Raw genomic sequence first — 20,936 nt, 5'->3', positions numbered from 1 at the left:
AAAGATGATCTTTAGTCAAATGTGAATAAGAATGCCTTACACATGACGGTTGAAGATGGTGCAAGTTTTAGAAATAGATCTAATCATATAGGCCAAAGGGAACAATACAGGATAACAGATGTAAAAACAAGTTAGAAATATGTATGAAAGTTGACTTATTAGCACTAAGTATACAGAATAACATTCTTGGCATTTGTTCTCATATTTGAAACCAGCATTCATAGTTACACTGTCATTTCAGTTTATTTCACACAGCTGTATTTAAAAACTACTTCCATATTTTGAAAACATTCACAATATCTGAGTCTGAGTCTTTAACCTCTGCAATCATGGACATTTCTTTAGTCCTAGGACAATTGCACCTTTTGTGGTTTCCTTCACAAAGAAACCTTTCAGAGCCCCCTTTATGTCTTTATTCCTCAGACTGTAGATGAAGGGGTTCAGCATGGGTGTGACCACGGTGTACATCACGGAGGTTGTGGCACTTGGATGTGAGCTGTGGGTAGCAGCAGAGCTGAGGTACACTCCTAGGCTTGTACAGTAAAATAAGGATACAACTGAGAGGTGAGACGCACAAGTAGAAAATGCTTTATACTTCCCCTGAGCTGATGCCATTCCATGTATGCAGGAAAGTATCTTGGTGTAAGAGTAAAGGATCCCAGCGAAAGGACCTCTACCTAGCAGTCCAGCTGAAAAATACATCACCATATTACTAAGAAAGGTGTTAGAACAGGCGAGTTGTATCACCTGATTGAGTTCACAGAAAAATTGTGGGATTTCCAAGTCTGTACAGAAGGACAGTCGCAATGCCATTAAGCTTTGTAACAAGGAAGTTAAGGCACTCATGATCCAGGACACCAGAATCAGCAGTTCACAGAGCTGGGGGTTCATGATGACGGTATAGTGCAGGGGGTGACAGATGGCCACAAACCGGTCATAGGCCATCATGGTTAAGATAAAGTTATCCAATCCTACAAAGAGTACATAAAAATACATCTGGGTGATGCAGCCTTCATAGGTTATGACTTTGCTCTGCGTCTGGATGTTCACCAGCATCTTTGGGATGGTGGTGGAGGTAAAACAAATGTCCACCAAGGACAAGTTGGAGAGAAAGAAGTACATGGGCGTGTGGAGGTGGGAGTCAGAACTGATGGCCAGAATGATGAGTAGGTTTCCAAACACGGTGATTAGGTACATGGAGAGGAAGAACCCAAATACGAGGGGCTGCAGTTCTGGTTCCTCTGAAAGTCCCAGAAGAAGAAATTCTGTAATCCATGTAACATTTTCCGGTTCCATGTGGTGGAGGTGACTTCCAGGAAAGAAGGAAATAATATGACTAATTCACACAAAGTTACATTACTCACATAATTTGCTACAATTTATATTTGCAGTCAAAAATTAATTTTACTATTTTGTATATAAATCTGGTCCCCTTTGGGGGATTCCCCATGCCACCTGTAATATGGAAATTTTGTTTCAATCAACTTTTTCCCTAAAGTGTCATGTGTTTTACAGTTTTAATGAGAAATTCTTCATGTATTTCAGGAACATAAATTGAGTGTTGATCATGTTTTAGGCATTGTCTAGGCTGTGAGTATATGGTGCTTAAAAACAAATGTCTCTACAAGTCAATGATGGAGAAAAAATATAGAAGCAAATAATAAAAATGGATAACATGTCAGATGGTGACAGGTGGAATGGAGAAAAGGAAAGCAGGTCTAAAGGAAAAACTGACTAGGGCATTTTATTTTTCATGGGTATTTAGGCAAGACTTGCAAAGAAGGCCTTTTTGACATTGAAATAGCTACCTCAAGTAAGAGAGGGAGGGAGACACAAGTTTATTTGGGGAAGTGCATGTCTGGCTGAAGGAATAGCCAGTGCAAAGTCCCTGTTTCAATGTTTAGCCCAAAAAAGGAAGCCAGTGTTTGAGGTAAATGAGCATGAGGATGAGGATGAGAAAAGTTGTCAGACAAGTTGAGGAGTGAACTGGCCTCTCTGCTACTGCTGAAACCTCAGGCACAGGGACTTCCTCGTCCACACTACGTCTTGCATTTTATTGCTCTTGTTGCAAAGGAGTCCCATGCCTGGAAAGAGAGCCCTCCTTAGTACCTCCTCTTGATTGAGTTCTGGCCCTCGTGCTGCAAGAGTTGCCTGGACTATATGATCCCTAATTCCTCTGTTCTGAGGACCACTCACATTCACAAGTAACACACACCCAATCACACACATAGACACAGACACAGACACAGACACACAGACACACACACACACACACACACACAACCATGGCTGTGTTATTTCCATGTCTGTCTCAGTTCCAGCCATACTAATTCAGATAAGAGTGGCTATAATCTAAGGTGGCAAGATCAGTGAAGGTTCCCTGTATACTACAAAAGTGGGTCCTAGAAATTCCAAGTCTTAAGCCTGCCATGGACATGTAAACTTGGGTTTCATGTTGGGATGGCCATTTTCTGCTGTGTATTTAAACAGATATTAAAAAATCTGTTCATATCTTGACTATTATAAGTAATGCTGCAATAAACATAGGGGCACATATATCTTTTCAAATTAGTGTTTGGGTTTTCTTTGGATAAATACCCAGAAGTGGGATTGTTGGATAGCCATCAATAAATGAATGGACATAAATGTTGCTATATGCATAAATAATGGAGTATTACTCAGGAATAAAAAAGAATGAAATCTAGCTATTTGCAACAACATGGATGAACCTAGAAGGAACTACACTAAGCAAAGTAAGTAGGGTAGAGAGTGACAAATACCATATGATTTCACTTACATGTAGAATTTAAAAAACCAAAACAAAACAAATGAACAAACAAAACAAGAGAAAAACAAACTCTTAGATACACAAAGCAAACAGATGGTTGCCAGAGGGGAGGAGGTGGGGATGGGTAAACAAGGTGAAGGGGAATGCGAGGTACAAATTTTCAGTTATAAAATAAGTAAGCTATAGATATGTAATGTACAGCACAGGGAATAAAGTCAATAATATCTTAAGAACTTTGCACAGTGACAGATTATTATTAGACTTGTCATGGTAATCATGTTGTAAGGTATAAAAATATGAAATCACTAGGTTTTACACCTGAAACTAATATAATATATGGTAACTGTACTTTTATAAAAATTAAAATAATAGTTGTAATTGCATAAAAATCAGAGAGAGAGAGAGAGACAGAGAGAGAGACAGAGAGAGAGACAGAGAGAGACAGAGAAATGAAATGGATGAGGAGGGAAAAATGTCTACCAAGCTCAAGTGGTCATTGAGAGACCGTGAGGAAGAAAAATCTTCCTTGATTCTGGCAGCACTTGAATCCTGATTACATTCCCTTGACACCCAGAAAAAATAAGAGAACAAAAATAAACTTGTCCTAAAGACAAAAGAGGTGATATCTTTATGGTGTCTAAAACTCTATAGATTGTACGTATACCCATAATAATCAAAAAGAGGATAAACGAACACTTCACAAAAGGAAAAATATGAAAAAAGAACAAAAGTTGGACGTTTTCTGTATCAAGCAGTAGAAGTCCTATTTTTCCTGTGCCGATTCCATAATTACTTGACCAATTCATTTTCATGATTGAAAATTGGATTTTAAGGTCCAATTGAGGATGAACGGGTTAGCCCCTTTCTCCTTTTCTTATGTGGCATCTTTTCTATGTCATTTTTGGGCTTTGGGTTTTGATCACTTTTTTGACAAACCCAGTGGGCGCATTCTAATCCTGGTTCTGGACCTCATCAACATGCAAGGACCGCCCTAGATCACTCTTTGTAAATCTTGCTTAAACTGTGACAATTCTTTCTTCTTATAACAAATAGCTTTCTTCAGATGATTCTGCCTGAGGACATTGTGTCATCCACTCACTGATTTCATTGTTCTCTGTCCTCACCGTTACACTGCATGATCCAAAAGAGCAAGGGCTTTACCTGCTTTGTTCACTTTTGGACTTTTCACAAAGGTGAGCAAATATTTGTTTCTTATGTAGAACAAATCTAAGAATATGAAAGTGATAACATGGAAAGGATGAAGGGTAATGAAACCGGGTTAACAAAAGTAGTTTCAAAACATCTGTAGTAAGCAAAATTGAAGGGAGAATCAAACACTAATTGAAACAAGACATAAAATGGTGATAATTTAATGATATCTACATGGATTAATGAGGAAATTGTAAATCCTTAGACATAAAAGAATGTAATATATAATGCTCATAGAATGTTCTGGCACATAGCAGATGCTTAGTTATTATTCATTTAAGGAATCTGGAATTAGGTCTAAATGTATATGAACATACACCATATGGCAAGTTTGTATTTCACTTTAATACTTAGTATTACACTTTAAACTTATTAAATAATACCCAGCATGAGAGAAGTTACTGTAACATAGGTCTCACAAACAGCTTGTTGCTGATAATATCTTCCTCCATTGATCGGGACCTTTTCAATGAATACAAAACATGCTCAAATACATTTTATCGTAGAAATTTGATACACATGCTCTCACTACACTGCACCAGTCCTTCACACCTCACAGTCTATTTCCTACTCCCCCACCAGCAAAGCTCTCAGATGTCCTCAATTTACTGCAACCATTTTATGCATCTCACTCATCCTATGGTGTTACCCAACTGCACATCCATGCCCATCACTTAATTGTCAACTATGGTCCTTACAGTATAGATTCAGACACATTTAATAATGTATTAAATAAATCAATTATAAATGAGTTACTTAACCAGGAATACAAACAAAGAGATCCCTTGTCTCTGGAATGAGCTGATTGGGCTCTCACCTGACTCAGGTAAGAGGTCTCAGGTCCCATCCTCTCTGACCCTGTCCTGTTGTACCAATTGTGCTGTCAGACTCACCTGGATGAGGTCTCTGAGAGGAAGGTCTCTGTGTGGAAGTCTGAATTCTTCCCTGGGTGATTGATGATGGAGACTGAAGCTCTGTCCCCAGACAAGAGAGCAGGAGGGAGTGAAGCACCAGTTCTGAGCCAGCTTAAGAGTCAAAAACGACAACCATATCCTGCCCACTGATGCTGTACAAGCTGAGGAACTGCCAAGAGGAGGTATTACCACTCTCTGTGTGTGTGTGTTAGTGTGTTCATCAGGCAAGTCTCCCTCCTGTTATTCCAACCTCTAAGCACATGATTTCCCTCTGGGACTCTGGAATAAACATAAAGAAATTTTTCCTAATGATTCTTTGATCCCAAGAGACCAGGTTAGAAGTCAAAAAGAATCCAATTTTTATGACTCCATTCCTTGATCTCCCTGCTTCCCAGAGGTCTAAACTCTTATCACCTTATCCTAAAAACTTCACATTTTCTCCAAAGTCTGAGACTAAGGAATCTGTCAGGAACAAGTCCCTTTGACCTTTAAAGCTTTGATTTGTGGTGGGACACAGCCCGAGGTCTCCGGAGAATTGCTATTCCCTCTACAACAAGGGGAGAGCTGGGTTCCTTGGATATGCAATCCTGGGCACCACACTCTTTGGCTTCCTGACACATTTATCAAAATCAAGGATTTCATACTTGTATCACAAGGTAAGAGTTTAGTGCCTCATCATAAAATATTTGTTAATTACGAGAGATACATTTTGAGACCTTTATGCCGTAGAACCTGAGCTTAGCATATTATAAACATTGTCTGATGTAATTTTTCAGAAGGTTCATTCTGTGAGGTAGTACCATTACGAACTTCATTTCACTTTGCAGAAATGGGGCGTGAGAGTTTACAGATATGCTCGAAGTCGTAATCAGAGTAAGGAATAGGTATTGATTATAATTCTGTCAGGACACCTCCAGTTTTTAACCTCTGGCCCGTGTTTCCAGATCAGAGATGACGTTGCCCCTGGGCTGTTTGGCCCGTCTGAAGGGAGGCTACTAAACACCTACAACACCCAACACAAGTAATTGTGTCTAACTGAGAAGGTGAGAAAATCTAGTCTGGACCAGCACTTCTCCAATTTCAGAGTGCATTTTAGTCACCTAGGATTCTAGTTCAAATGCACAATCTGATTTATCAGGTCCTGGAGGACTCGAGATTCTGAAAATCAAATCATTTCCCAGGTGTTTTGATGCTGCAGGTCCCAGTCTGTGGACCTGGACTCTGAGTAGCCAGACTGTGGTTCTGTGTCAATTCAGACGTAGGTAGTTTTAGGACTTTTGAACCAAAATTTTATTTGTATGTAGTTTGAATGAATAGTGTCGTCGCTTATTCCAGAAGCTGTTATAAATTCTGTGCTTGATTCTTTAATATAAAGGCCCCTGAACGGCATCAAATATTAAGCTTCCAAAAAAGGTTTTGTGTACTTTTTAGAATAAAGGCCTTAGAGTGACAACTAATTTCTGAAAAAGGATTGATAATGGGTAGAATAGGAGACTCCAAAATATATCTGCATCCTAATCCTCAGAAACTTTGAATATGTATTTTTATGCTAAGGTGGGGGCATTAGGTGGCAATATATTTGCTAATCATCTCTACCTTTTTTTAGTATAGGTTTCTTTAATTAAAAATCATTGAGGTGACATTAATAAAATCTAATGAGATTTAAGTGTACAATACAACAGCATGTCGTACATATATTGCAGTATGTGTTCACCATCCAGTTAGATTTCCTTCTGTCACCAAATACTTGACCCCTATTACCCTTACCTACTTCTCCCCACCCGACTTCTCTCTGGTAAACACTAATCCACTATCCGTGTCCATGAGTCTCTGTTTGTCATGTTTCTTTGTTACTTTCACTTTTATATCTACACAGGAGTGAAGTCATATGGTTTTCAAATTTGCTGTCTGACTTATTTCGCTCAGCATGGTAATCCCAAGATCCATTCATGTTGTCACAAAGGTGCAATTTTTATTATTTATTGTGTGTGTGTGTGTATTATTGTGTGTGTGTATTATTGTGTGGTTTGGATCCATTTTTTTTTCCAGCGTTTTTGAAATATAATACACTATTAGTTTCTTGTATTTACATTGTACAATTCAATGCATTTTTTTCAATTATAGTTGGCATACAATAATGAATTTGTTTCAGTCGTACAGCATGGTGATTAGAGACCTATATAACTCACAAAGTGATCACCCCACTAAATCTAGAACACCTCTTCCCCTTTACATATTTATTACCACATTGTTAACTATTTTCCTTATACTACACTTTATGTCTTGATGTCTATTTTGTAACTATTCATTTGTACTTAATCCCTTTGCCCTTGTTTGTCGTTCCCCCCAAATCCCCTCACATCTAATAGCCCTCTAAATATTCTCTGTATCTATGAGGTTGTTTCCATTTTTGTTGTTGTTTATTTTCTTCTTTATATTCTGCACGTATGTGAAATCATGTGATATTTGTCTTTCTCTATCTGACTTATTTCATTCAGCATAATACCCTCTAGGTCCATCAAGGCAATATCTTTTTCCATCCCCTTCCTTTTAGTCTGTGTGTGGCATTAGGAACATTGTTAATTGACATACAATCCTGGGGTTGCTCAAGTCCTGCATTGAGAGAGAAGAGGGTTCTTGGTGGAGCATAAGAAGTAATTCAAACACACACCAAAGTTAGAGTCAAAAGAAAAGTTTATTAGAGAAGGAGAAAAGCTAAGAGATAAAAAAAGATATGAGAAAGCAAAGACAAAAAGCCTAGACAAGGGAAAAGCCCTCCTGTGTCAGAGGAACCAGTTTATATATGTTTTTAGTTCTTGTGAGTTAGTGTAAAGACTTTGTTTACCCATTTTCCTTTGATATGGACATACAGCGAGGAAGAATATAAGTACATAGCGTGAAAAGGTAAGAATATGTAGCGTGAAAGGCCCGCTGGCAATTCCCAGACTGTGATCCACAGGTTCCCCATGGTTTAGGCATAGAGAATGAATGATTTTACTTTGTTTACTGTGTCAGCTAAAGATTCTGTTTTTTCCTGTTTCCCCGTCATGGTGTGGGGAAATGGGTTGTTAGCAATCCCTGCAGACATCTTCTTTTATCTGGCAAGTTTCCTCTCGGTCTGGCTGCAGTGCTAATCAGGATATTGCAGTCTCTGAATATGACTTGATTTAACATTTTGGCTCTCTTGCCTCTTCCCTACATAAATGGGGAAGAGATGAGTGGAAGGCTCAAGGGTTGCAAGGAGCAAAGATTAAAATGGAGCCAGACTCCTTATTATAGATAGTGAGGTCAAATTTAAGTGAGTTTCTAAACTTAAGTTCCATGAGTGGCTTTACAACCTTAGCCAAGTCCTTGATCCCTAGAGGGCATGAGACCTTCTTGTTCTATTGTGACCTGGCCCAGACTGCCCTCCCCCTCCGTACCTACTAGCTCCACTTGGAAACTCAGTCAGGAATTCCTTGCACACTTCAGTGCCCTCCCGGTTGCAAACAGCTCGGGGAAAACAGCAGAGGCTGCCCCCGACCAGGAAAAATTTCTGTTTAAATGAAATGAAACTGGTGGCCTCAGTGCCAGCGGCCCAGTGGTGCCTGGTTTCATTGACTCAGGGGTCCTCACATCCACCGTCACTCAGGCACAAGGAGGCAGCCTTGAAAACTGTCCAATCAGGACCGCCCCTGTGGGTGGGGCGAGGTAACGGGAAGTTGTGGACGCCCCAGCTTGCTCCAGCGGCCCTGAGGGTCTGGTGTCCTCTGTCATTCCTGGTCATTAGTGGCTCTGCCACCCCGTCTGTCGCGCTGTGTCGTAGGAGTCTAGGCAGGACTCAGGGAGACCCAGGAAACCTAGCAATGGTGAGTGTGGGGCCGGGGTGTGGAGGCGGGGACGAGGGGCTGGTTAGAACCGGTTGGAATCGGCAATGGCTGGACCCGGCCTCTGCACGGGCCCTCTCGAGTCTGCGGACTCGAGTGCCCTGGGGCCCCCGCTGGGACCTCAGGCCCCTCCGGCACACAGCGTGGGGGCTGGGCCGACAGCTGGGACCCCGGGCGTGCTGTTTCCCCACGGCGCGCAGCGACTTCGGCCCCGCAGCCTCTCTCCCCAGATGGTGCGGTGGCCACGGGGAGGGTCATCAAGGAGAAAATTGTGATTCCGTCACAGGGGTTCGTGCGTGGGAGGGGCTGTGGTCTCTGGGGTCCTCAGCCTCTTCTTTTTCCCCAGGGGGACTGTTTTCTCCTGAGTTTTCCCAGTGTTTGGGAAGCAGGGTCTCAGATCCACCATTCTCTGCTCCTGGCCTGTCTCTCCCTGGGACTGACAGGGAGTAAGTCCCTAAATTTCCAGATCCCTCCTCGAATTCTCAAGCCTACTTCATTATCAGCTTGTTTATCCTCCGTGGTTTATTTCAAACAGACCCAATATTTTGTTTATCCTTTTCTCAGTTATGGATGGCCCTTTTTTAGAGATTTATATATTTTTTGTGGACATTTTACATGAGAGGGAAGGGAAGAATGACCACCTAGAAGTCCGTTGCTTGAAATCCTTGCACCTCTTCCCCAGGATCTTCCGTGGGCACAGACGTCCTGTGGGAAGTCTTTTGGACGGAGGTTCCTGTTTGGAAACTTTCCTGGGCGTTTTGTCCCGTGAGCACAGACTCTCCCTCGGTTTGACACCTTGAAAAGATTTATTGACTTTTTTAAATGTCCATTTTCAATAGGAGTAAAATGTATTTAATCAGTAGAGCTCGGAAGATATAAAATAGTCTCAAACAAGCAAAGTACAGGTAAATTTTAGAAAAAAAAAAATTCCGTGATTACATTTTATTTTGGGTAGAATTCTTTCACTTTCTTCCCCTGAGCACGGTGAAGTAAATTTCTGAAGTTGGTTTTTTTTTAGTTTCGGGTGTTCAAAAGTCAAATTCAAGCATTTAGATTTGCAGAGCAGACATGTATGATTACCAACCAGTTTTTTTTTTTAGACATATAATTAACTGACATCTTTTTCTGAAAAGAATAGATATTTGTGGTTTTCTAGTGGAACTAGTAAGAGAACCTTAAAATTTTCTTCCTTTCCCTATAAATGCTGGATTTGAGTGATTTTGCTGGATTGTTCAAATGTTGGGTTTGTGTCATTTACAGTATCACCCGTTTTCCAAAGTAACTCCAGTGGGGAGCAGAGACCTGAGGTCCATGACTCAAGCTAAGGCCCCCTTGACCTGCAAAGGGAAGCACTTGCTGGCCTAGTGGTTCTTCCTGGGGAGCCTCCCCCTGCAGGTGTCCTCCCTGCTCCCACCTACTGTGCAGGAGCCTTTACACTGCGAGAAGCTGCAGCCCAGGAAAGCTGGGGTGCACGTGCACAATGGGAGAGGGGACGATGATGCACATTCTGAAGTGGTAGCTATGGTTTTTTTAGGGTTAGACATTTTTATATCTTATGTTTGAGTTTTCTATCTACAGTCAGTGTAATTTGTGCATATAGAGAAGCCTGTGAAGATTAGGGGTTCTGTCTCGTGGACAAAAGGTTTATGAGTTGGGGAGTTCATTTGGGTCAGAACTCAGACTGAATCAGGCTGAATTTCCTCAATGAGAATGGAAGCCTGAGGGAGGTGGGGTGTTGGAGCTCTCAAGAGTTCATTCCTGGGGATGCTCAGGTGTCCCCCTCCCCTCCTTCCCCAGGACTGACCCACTCCAGAGGTTCTGTCTCACCCTGGGTTGTCTAGACCCCAAGTGTGGGAACATATTCATTCACCTTTTTGAATGCAGGTTTCCTTCTGATGTGTTTTGACTCCAATGTTTGTGTTTCTTTCCTTTGAATTTTTCTCCATTAAATAAATATTACAGCCCTTTGATTCTAGTGTCCATTAGCATCTGGTGTTTTAAAATGTAAGTTGATTGAGAGATACCATATAAGGCCAGAAAATTTAGGTAAAAGAACCTGAAAATGTCAGAAAGGTGTTTTTAAATTCTCAGATGATTTATCATTTTAGGTCATTGTTTCTATGTTCAGATCTCTAGAGAACTTTGACATTGAAAAGGATATACTATTCCTAAGGCAAATGAACTCCTATTTTAATGGATGTGAGGAAAAAAAACCAAAAGAATTTTTATTTTTATTCATAAGAGAAAAACACCTCAAAGCTCATGTAAATATTTGAAATTTCTAGTATATTTCAAAGCTTAATTGCAAACCGCTAACTCGTTCCTGAAAATATCCTCATTATGAAATATAATAGAAAACTGTCATAATGCTTTTTGTCCTTTTAGAAAGGGATTTGTTAGTTTTTTTAATGGTCTGAACTTTTATATCATTCAGTGTTTAAAGGATTAAATCTTGGAGTGGTTACTTATGGAAAGAGAAATTATTTTTAAAAGCAAAAATTAATTTAAAATAATTATCAATCATATGAAAATGCAGTATACATAAATTTGTCTCCTTATTTTAAACAAATAATGCATTAGATTATTTAAGGAATTTCTAGGAGAGGAAACTAACTTAAAAAGACTCCCTGCCCACATGTCTGCTCCACTCCTGTGCTCCTGTTAGATTCACAGTCAGATGACCAGTGTTGATCACTTCCTGATGATCCCGTTAGTGTTTCTTTACATAAAAACAAACCAGTGTGAATGCCTACTTTTGTTACCCATGTTCGTTGTTGTCATGAGTGGTCAGAGTCCCCATATTTGATGTTCTTTTACTTAACGTAATCCCCACCCCTTCCTTTCCCCCTAGTGCTTTATTATCTGTCAGGCTGATGAGGACCTGGAGGCCTCCCACACTGAGCTGCTGCTTGCGGGGAAGCCCTCCTGTGGGCTGTGCAGCGTGATGCTGTGTCGTGGACCCACTGAGCCTGGAGTCTGTATACCCAGGACTCTGAGTTGGCAATTTTGGAAATTCTTTGTCCTTTGTGAGCAGAGTATGGGAATGGAGCCCTCACAGTCGTCCTGGGCCAGTGGTTTAGCTGGAACCCTACTGTGTGTGTAAAGTGAGGGTGTGACTGAGGTTGGGTTTGCCCAGACATTAGGGAGAGGCCTTGGGGGGTAGAGGATGATTATACTCTGTAGATGAGGTGAGCCCATCGATGGTCACTCCTTAAAGAGCGTTTATTTCAGGGAGAACAAAAGAAAAGACAGACAGGGACGGCAGCCAATACGTGGCAAGATTCCAGAGGGCCCAGCAGGACCCCTCGGTAATGTGGCTGCCCCCGCATCTGTTGCAGCAAAGATCCTGATGCTCTGGGTGACAGTGGACAGCACAGTGGTTTCAGTTTCACAGCAAAGAGATCAGTTCAAGCCCTGCTTAAGCCCAGGGTACTTACTCTCTACAGCAACTGGTTGTCATGCTGGGGCCTCTAACTCTGTTGGTAGTGACGTGAGGCTCTGGAGGAGGGCCTTCAGTTGTCCCTAGGCTTCTGATTAAGAAACTGTCCCGGGCCCCACACTATATGCCATCGGAGCCGCAGTTATCACCACGTCCTCTTTGAAACAGAGGCTGTCATAAGCACTGAGCACAGGACCTGCTGCTGAGGGGCCTGTGCCTTCGGCCCTGGAAACAGCTCCCTATGCTCAGCAGGGTGGCTGACACCTGCTTGTGACATGATGGAGCCAGCCCTTGGCCCTCCGGCTTGTGCCACCTGCAGGAGGGGTGACCATCCTTAGTCCAGTCCCTTGAAAGAAGCTACAGTGCTGGAGGAGGTCGCCCCTCTCTCAGGCTCCTGGGTTCCCTGGGCTGTTCCTAGGGACTCAGTGAGCACCCGGCCCTGGGGAGGGCAGACTCTCAGGAGGACCACACACACTCGTACGTCGGGGAGTGCAGTGCAGAGCTGCAGCTCTTCATCCCTTCGTTGGGACATTCCTGATAAAGGACTGAGCCCAAGGGTCACACAGCTCCCCAGATATCCAGCAGTCATCTTACCGCTGGCCCACAGTTGTCCCCATCTGCCTATGTTCACAGGCCCTTGGACCGTTGTCTGAGGTGCCCCTTTGTGGTAAAAGAACTCTGGGGATGTCTTGACTGAGACACTCCACGTGTAGTTCTAGGTAACACTTGTCTGCACTCCTGACAACCAGCTCCCCAAAACCAGACTCACCAGGAAACTGCCGACCCACCTTGGACTTCCAGACTCTGCTGATGGTAACCATAGCACTTCTCAGAACACAGAGCACCCCGCTCTCCCACGGGGCATCTGCGGAAGCTTCTCCGTACTGGTCATAGGCTCATAGGGCACCGTGCTGGCTTATTGACATAAGGTCTGATTAATTGAATGATACGTGGCCTGTTTCATCTATCAGTCAGTTATCAGGGCTGAGTTGTAATGAGTCTGCCTTTATCTTTTCCTTCCTTCCTTCCTTCCTTCCTTCCTTCCTTCCTTCCTTCCTTCCTTCCTTCCTTCCTTTTCCTTCCTTCCTTCCTTCCTTCCTTCCTTCCTCCTCCTCCTCCCCTCTCTCCTCCCTCCCTCCTCCCCCTCCCTGTTTAGACTCAGTTTTGTTAAAGCCATTTTAGGTTTACAGAAAAATCATTGAGAGTGTACAGACAGTACCCATATAACCCATACATCCATACAGTTTGCACTGTTTTTTACATCTTGTATGATTGTGGTACGTTTGTTATAATTCCCAAACTAGTATTGATGCAGTAAAGTGCACAATTTACATTAGTGTTGACTATATCATGGGATCTATGGGTTTGGGCAAATGTATAATCATGGGTAGCCATCGTTTCTATATTACAAACTGTGATATTACTCCCCTACAACTCTTCTGTGCTCCACTTATTTATTAATTCCTCCCTCCACCCCTAAATCTTTTAAACCCAAAGATCTTTTTATTGGCTCATGATTTTGTCTGTTCCACATTGCCATATACTCAGCATCACATATAGTATGTATCCTTGCAGATTCGCTTCTTTCACTTAGCAATGTACTTTTAAGATTCCTCTTGCATTTTCACATTTTTTAAAAAGCTTTTTTAGTGATTTTCCTTGATTATTGAGTATACATTTACTACTAACCCACATCCTTTGTCAGGTATCATTATACCACTTTACTATTTCTGCAACTACCTCATACACTATTCCCAATTCCCCTCTCACCCTTCCTTGTCACATTGCTGTCATTTATTTCCATTACCCATATACTTATAATTGCCAAATACATTATTGCTTATATTTTAAGAACTACAAAAGATTTTACCTTCACTTTTTCCTTCTCTAACTCTTTACCTTTTATCATTTACGTACTTTTAGAGGAATTTTTAAATGTTTCATTTAAAGTAGATATACTAGTGACAAATTACCTCAATTTCGCCTCAGAAAGTCCTTATTTCTTTATTTTTAAAAGATTGTTTTTCTCAGTACAAAATTCCATAGTTTTTCTTTTAATTTCAAAACATTCAGTATTGTATTCTGCTCTGTTCTTGCTTGCATGATTTCTGAAAAGAATTCAAATTTAATTCAAATCTTTGTTTCTCAAAAGCATAACATTTGCTTTCCCCTCTGACTTCTTTTATTCCCTTTGTCTTTGATTTTTGTCTAATTTGAATATGATATACTTGGGTTTGCATTTTTGGCGTTTTTCATTTTTAGTGTTTTAGAGATTTCTGGCTCTACATTGTGTCATCTTTCATTAATTTTAGGATATTTCAGTGATTATTACTTCACTTATCTCTCCCGTTTCTTTGTCTTTCTTTTTTTTCAGGTAGTCCCATTTTGTGTATTTTAATCCTCATGTTAAAGAAGGTTGTCCTAGGCTTCATGGATATTGTGTTCTGTCCTTTTTGTTCTTCATTGTCTTTGCATTAGACTCTTATGAAATAGAATTTTTTTGAGTATAGGCCTTATTAAGAACAGAATATATAGGGCGTGTCTCAAAATATCAGTTTTTTTCTTTCCTAATTTTGGAGATACCATTTTCCCTGTGACCTCATGGCTCTGATGGATCTAAGAAGAGTAGTTCACAGCAAGTTTTTTTTTAATGAAATTGAGACTGACAACTCCTAAGTTCATTAAGTGTCAGACCAGAAGGTGGCAGGGCACCCTCTAGAACAGTGGTCCCCAACCTTTTTGACACCAGGGACTGGTACTCCTATGAGAATCTAATGCCTGATGATCTGAGATGGAGCTGAGGCGGTGATGCCAGCGCTTTGCTCACTTGTCTGCCGCTCACTGCTTGCTGTGTGGCGTAGTTCCTAACAGGCCACGGACTGGTACCAGTCCACGGCCCAGGGGCTGGGGACCCTTGCTCTAGAGTGACTTGTAGGGAAAATTCTCTTGAAATTGGAGAATGGAAATTTTCTGTTTTTTTTTTTTTTTTTTTTTTTGAGGAAAGCACTTTCGAATCCTTTACGTGTTATATAATCATGGGCAAATTCATCATCAAATTATGTGGACTTAAATGAACTCCCTTATAATTTGCAGCTCTTCACCTGTTCCTTAGGGGCAGCAAATCCCAGGGTACATACTGTTAGGGTTTGACCAGAAAGAGCTCTTCTGGCATATTCTCTCACTACATGTTCGAAACTTTGGCTGGAAGCAGCCCTGAGGCACATGAGAATAGGAATTTTGTGGTCTAACTTTTCATGCCTTCTTCCTTGTGTCCGAGCTCTAAGTTCTAAGTAACTTTCTAGCCCCATGAGATCGGACAGAGAGAATGAAGAGCTGAGTCTGTGATAAATATTACACAAGTTACAAGCAGTGTCTCTCCACAAGCATGTTTATATTTAGCTAGATGCACCTGATTGCTGGTAAAGGCCTGGAGGACTTCAGGTCAGCTGGCTTTAGTGTAGGTGACTACCACAGGTCTCCTGGACTCCCATGTTTGGTGATGAAAACAGAAAGAAAAACTTCCAGTACTTCACTATGTTTTATTTATTAAAACTTCATACAGATTTCAGCCTCTGCTTCATGGAGTGTTGAAGATGGTGGGTAGTGAAGAAGATGAAAGAATTTTTTCATAAAGAATTGATGGTCTTAATCTTTGTTTTATTTGAATAGCATTTTTGTCGATTCTAAACATTCTCTGAACCCTGCCATTAGAAAAATAAGATGTAATGTGATCACTGTAAAAATATATAAACATTTTACATGTGTTCATGATGCTGTTAAGTTTATGAGAAAGTAAGTGTGGACAGAGAGCATGTTTCTGATGATCAAGTCATAGAATAAAGGTTTGGAGATGAGAGAATCATACGTAACCTTCCTGTAAATGAAGTCTAGGTGTCCAGTGCTGTCAGTCTCATTCATTCAACTGTACACATATTTGGGATGTTGAATAGGACTCAGTGGCCTATGAGGATGTGGCTGTGACCTTCAGTCTAGAGGAGTGGGCCTTACTGGATCCTTCACAGAAGAAACTCTACAGAGATGTGATGCAGGAAACCTTCTGCAACCTGGCCTCAGTAGGTAAGGATAACAACATTCCTTCAGCTATCAGGTAGAGAACAAGTGTTTCTTGGTCACCAGTATTGTTCCAAGATGTAGACTGTGGAAAGGGAGGATGCTGGTAAATAACCTGGGCCATGGTCACAGCTCATGGTGGATCTAGAAGCTGATAATTTTTCTATAATACCATTTCTTTGGCATCATTTCTTTGGGTCTGCATTTTAGGAAAAAAATGGGAAGAATATGACACTGGAGATCAGTACAAAAGCCAGCGGAGAAAACTGAGGTGAGTTGCACAATAGAAAGCAGTGTTTCATGTGAGAATTCTAATATGTCATAAAATTTTTTAAAGAAACAAACAAAACTAATAAACCCTGCTTCAAATGTCTTTCTTCTTAGAAAACTTTTACCAAAAATACTTTTTAAAATATACCATACACATTAGTATTTGCAAAGCAATTCACTTGGAAACAGCATTAACAAACTCTGTATAGAAACATCACAGTTTGATAATAGAAGGGTCAGGTTTTCTTGGAAAGCATTCTGTATATTTAATTTCAGACAAGATAGAATATATATACTTTTCCTATGAATCATAATAAACAATGAATATAAAATCATTAATAAATATTAAATCTGTGCTTCTTGTTGTTTACAGAAGTCAACTGGTAGAGAAAGTTTGCGAAAGTAAAGAGGTTAGTCAATGTGGAGAAAACTTCAGTCTTATTTCAAACTTCAGGCTGAAGAAGGACACTACTAGAGTAACACCATGCGAACACAGTGCATGTGGAAAAGTCTTTGGGCATCTTTCATCCCTTAGTAGGCACATCAGATGTCACACTGGACACAAAGCATATGAGTTTCGGAAATGTGGAGAGAAGCCATATAAATGTAAAGAATGTAGTAAAGCCTTCAGTTATCTCCATTATTTCAGAAAAAGTGAAAGAAATCTCAGTGAGGAGAAAACCTATAAACATAAAGAATGTGGGAAAGCTTTCAGTTGTTCACGTTCACCTCGATTACATGGACTAACTCACCCTGGAGAGAAACCCTATGAGTGTAAACAATGTAGTAAGGCCTCCAAAGATGACTGCTCCTTAAAAATACATGAAAGAACACACACTGGAGAGAAACCCTGTGAGTGTAAACAATGTGGTAAATCCTACAGAGATCCCAGTTCCTTAAAAATACATGAAAGAATTCACACTGGAGAGAAACCCTATGAGTGTAAACAGTGTGATAAAGCCTACAGAGATCACAGTTCCTTAAAAATACATGAAAGAATTCATACTGGAGAGAAACCTTACGAATGTAAAATATGTAGCAAAGCCTTCACTTATCCCAGTTCTCTTCAAAAACATAAAAGAACTCATACTGGGGAGAAACCGTACGTGTGTAAAATATGTGGTAAAGCTTTCAATTCTTCCAGTCAACTTCAAGTACACAGAAGAACTCACACTGGCGAGAAACCCTATGAATGCAAAATATGTGGTAAAGCCTTCAGTTCTTCTAGTTATGTTCAAGTACATCAAAAAACTCACACTGGAGAAAAACCCTATGTGTGTAAAATATGTAGCAAAGCATTCACTTATCCCACTTCTCTTCAAAAACATAAAAGAACTCATAATGGAGAGAAACCCTATGAATGTAAAATATGTGGTAAATTCTTCAAATATTATAGTTCCTTACACATACACCAAAAAACTCACACAGGAGAGAAACCCTGTGAATGTAAGCAATGTGGTAAATCCTTCAGAGATCACAGTTATCTTCAAAAACATGAAAGAACACATACTGGACAGAAGCCATGTGAGTGTAAACAATGTGGTAAAGCCTTCAGAGATCACAGTTCTCTTAAAAAACATGAAAGAACACATACTAGAGAGAAACCTTATGAATGTAAGCAATGTGGTAAAGCTTTCAGTTTTCATAAGTGGTTCCAAATACATAAACGAACTCACACTGCAGAGACACTCTATGAATGTAAAATATGTACTAAAGCATTCAGATATCCCAGTGATCTTCGAATACATGAAAGAACTCACACTGGTGAGAAGCCCTATGAATGTAAGCAATGCGGTAAAGCCTATAGAGGTCACAGTTCCTTAAAAACACATGAAAGAACTCATACTGGAGAGAAACCCTACGAATGTAAGGAGTGTGGGAAAGCCTACAGACATAACAGTACATTTCAGAGACACAAAAGGACTCACACTAAAGAAAAATACTATGAATGCAAATAATTTGGAGAAGCCTTCAGGTATTATCAAGTTTTCAAACACGTGACAGAAAGCACCCTGGAGAGAAATCATGTGCAAAAAAATACAGCACAGCATTCAGTTGTCTGGATTATCTTTAAAAAGTTGAAATAAATCACATTGCAAAGAAACCCTCTGAATATTAAAGAATACAGTAAAGCAGTTGGGTATCCCAGTGATCTTCAAAAACATGAAAGAAATCTCACTGGAGAGACCCTTCGAATATAAACAATGTGGTAAAGACTACAGAGATCACAGTTCCTTACAAACACGAAAGAACTCACACCAGAGAGAAACCCCATGAATGTAAGGAATGTAGAAAACCATTCGTCACAGTCTTTAGAAGATATGTGACCATGCACACTGGAGAGAAACCATATAAAAATGCAGAATATGGGAAAGGCTTCAGTATTCCAGGTCCTTTAACAAGGATGAAAGGATTCACTGGACAAAAACTCTTGAATGTAAATAGCATGGGAAACACTTGAATTGATCCACATTCTTACATGTGAAAACTCCCATGAAAAAGAAATAGAAATGTAAGTAACATGAGAAAGCTTGATAGAAATTAATTCAGGTATAATGTGCCTGAAAACTTCAGAAAGTTTTCTTATTAAACAGAAAGAGTTCTTATTAAAGTTGTAAATATGTTGTTTATTGAACATTTTTTTAAAGTGCATCATTTATGAATTTCTCCTAATTTCAGAAATGAATACTCATGTACAATAATTCTGAGGGTTGTCTTTCAATGTTAGCACATAAGATTAATAGGTAGCAGTTTTTCCTTAAACATTTAATATTTTTTCTCACCATTTTGAAGCCTGTTAGATCCATGGGTGAATTGAAGTATATTTATTAAATATAGTTAGGTTAAATGTTTTTATTAATGTTTTATTTGTTCTGTGTTAGGGTTGAGAAGGATGCTTTGATATTTGAATTTTCCTAGTGGCCTTTATACCCCTAGTCCATTATGTATATTCTACGCTCCTTTCTTGGGGAGATGGGTTTTGCAACTGTATTCCATTTTCCATACTAATGAACAGTTGGAATAAATTTTATGTGTGGCAAAGTTATGAAAAAATATAGTTTGAATTATTTTTATAATGAGACTGCTTTTCTTCCTTCGGACTGGTATTTGGTGAATAGACTTTGAATTACGAAGAGGAACCTGTGATAGGGCAACAAAATAACAGAGCTGGAAATTTTCCCTCTCATATGTAATCTTAGGAACTTGAATTTTTAGAATCCATCTCCTTTATGGTGCCATGTTAGAATTCATTAATGGCTTCACTTGTGTGAGATTTGGAGGGCAAAAACAAAGAACGCATTAGTTAGATTTCAGAATCATTAGACAGACAGACAGATACATAGGAGCTTTAAGGACAACATCTTCCAGACCATTACCCAGATTCCTTGACCTTCCAATCAAGACTGTCCTCAAAACCACCACCAACTGTTTGATTTGCATTTTCTGAGAGGTGCAGGTTTCCATGGATATCTTCACAAGATCCACATCAAAGATCATCAGAGTTTGGAGTTTTCTCTAAGCCCTTTTGTGTCCATCAGGAAACTGATTTAGACTTTTATGCTTATGTTTATTCCCCTCTTCTCTGGATTATATCCGTATAAGTTCTCACTTGTTTAGGAAACACCTTATGCTGTTAACAGTCCAGTGAGCATGTTTTCCCGATTGTCCATGACATCTACCTTGGGGCCATCCACAAAGACCATGGGTGTTTGTTTCTTTGCTGCATGTGCAGTGGCTGCCTTGACCTGGTCCTTCCATGTGGGAATAAGCACCTTCCTCCTGCAGAAAGACTGTGGTCGAAGCTGAACATAATCCCTCAATATGTTTTCAATTGTGATTGATTACATATGATTAAAAAGTATGTGCATTTTTTGGTAAAATGAACACGTCTGTAGGTGTTTCATAAAAATATTAACGATTTTCTCAGCTGTCATGTGCTACTAAATATTGTGTTTTTCATATCCTGAGAGGATATGTTAAAATGTCCCATTATGGTTATGGGCTTTCAAATAAACTTTCCAAATCTCTTTATTTAATCATTATGCTTTATGGGCTAATTTTATGATAAAATATTCCTTAGGCATATTTTATGTTCTATTTTTATAATTACTATTTATCACTATATGACACTAATTGTCATTCAGTCTTAATAACAGAACCTTAAATCGTGTTTTCTTTTCAGTATCCTCTTGCCAGTGACCCACAGGAGCTTGCTTGAAATAAAAAAGAGGGATGTAATGAATTATAGTAATAAATGACCATAAAGTACACATAATTGTGGGGTGGTAACATAAAAGGTTGCTCAGGACCTTCATAGGATTTGGCTTTTGTTAGATGATTTGATCTCTATTGAAGGCACCAAGAAGCTTTTGTATATT

The 20,936-nt window shown here is 39.9% G+C and overlaps 2 protein-coding genes across 2 annotated transcripts; one reads left to right on the top strand and one right to left on the bottom strand.

Annotated features, from left to right (window-relative positions):
* Positions 1-327: 327 nt before the first annotated feature.
* Positions 328-5,232, bottom strand: LOC120618556 (olfactory receptor-like protein OLF4). The gene is made up of 2 exons (XM_039882836.1): positions 4,891-5,232; positions 328-1,309 (listed from the first exon to the last, which is right to left on the bottom strand). The coding sequence occupies exon 2, from the start codon at positions 1,294-1,296 to the stop codon at positions 328-330; it is 969 nt and encodes a 322-aa protein (XP_039738770.1). The 5' UTR covers positions 1,297-1,309; positions 4,891-5,232.
* Positions 5,233-8,596: 3,364 nt separating this feature from the next.
* On the top strand, positions 8,597-20,586 carry LOC120618552 (zinc finger protein 709-like). The gene is made up of 4 exons (XM_039882832.1): positions 8,597-8,759; positions 16,167-16,293; positions 16,498-16,558; positions 16,931-20,586. The coding sequence occupies exons 1-4, from the start codon at positions 8,757-8,759 to the stop codon at positions 18,513-18,515; spliced, it is 1,776 nt and encodes a 591-aa protein (XP_039738766.1). The 5' UTR covers positions 8,597-8,756; the 3' UTR covers positions 18,516-20,586.
* Positions 20,587-20,936: the final 350 nt, after the last annotated feature.

The sequence above is a fragment of the Pteropus medius genome, unplaced genomic scaffold (assembly GCF_902729225.1).
Source record: "Pteropus medius unplaced genomic scaffold, Ma_sr-lr_union100, whole genome shotgun sequence".
NCBI classification, from domain to species: domain Eukaryota; kingdom Metazoa; phylum Chordata; class Mammalia; order Chiroptera; family Pteropodidae; genus Pteropus; species Pteropus medius.
Note: the sequence above shows the minus strand (reverse complement) of the source record. Positions and strands in the feature narration are given on the sequence as shown.

Excerpts from the sequence above, each read along its gene's own strand:
- LOC120618556 (XM_039882836.1), bottom strand. The coding sequence starts at position 1,296 with ATGGAACCGGAAAATGTTACATGGATTACAGAATTTCTTCTTCTGGGA.
- LOC120618552 (XM_039882832.1), top strand. Across the intron at positions 16,294-16,497 it reads CTGCAACCTGGCCTCAGTAG|GAAAAAAATGGGAAGAATAT; the intron begins GTAAGGATAACA and ends TCTGCATTTTAG. Across the intron at positions 16,559-16,930 it reads AGCCAGCGGAGAAAACTGAG|AAGTCAACTGGTAGAGAAAG; the intron begins GTGAGTTGCACA and ends TGTTGTTTACAG.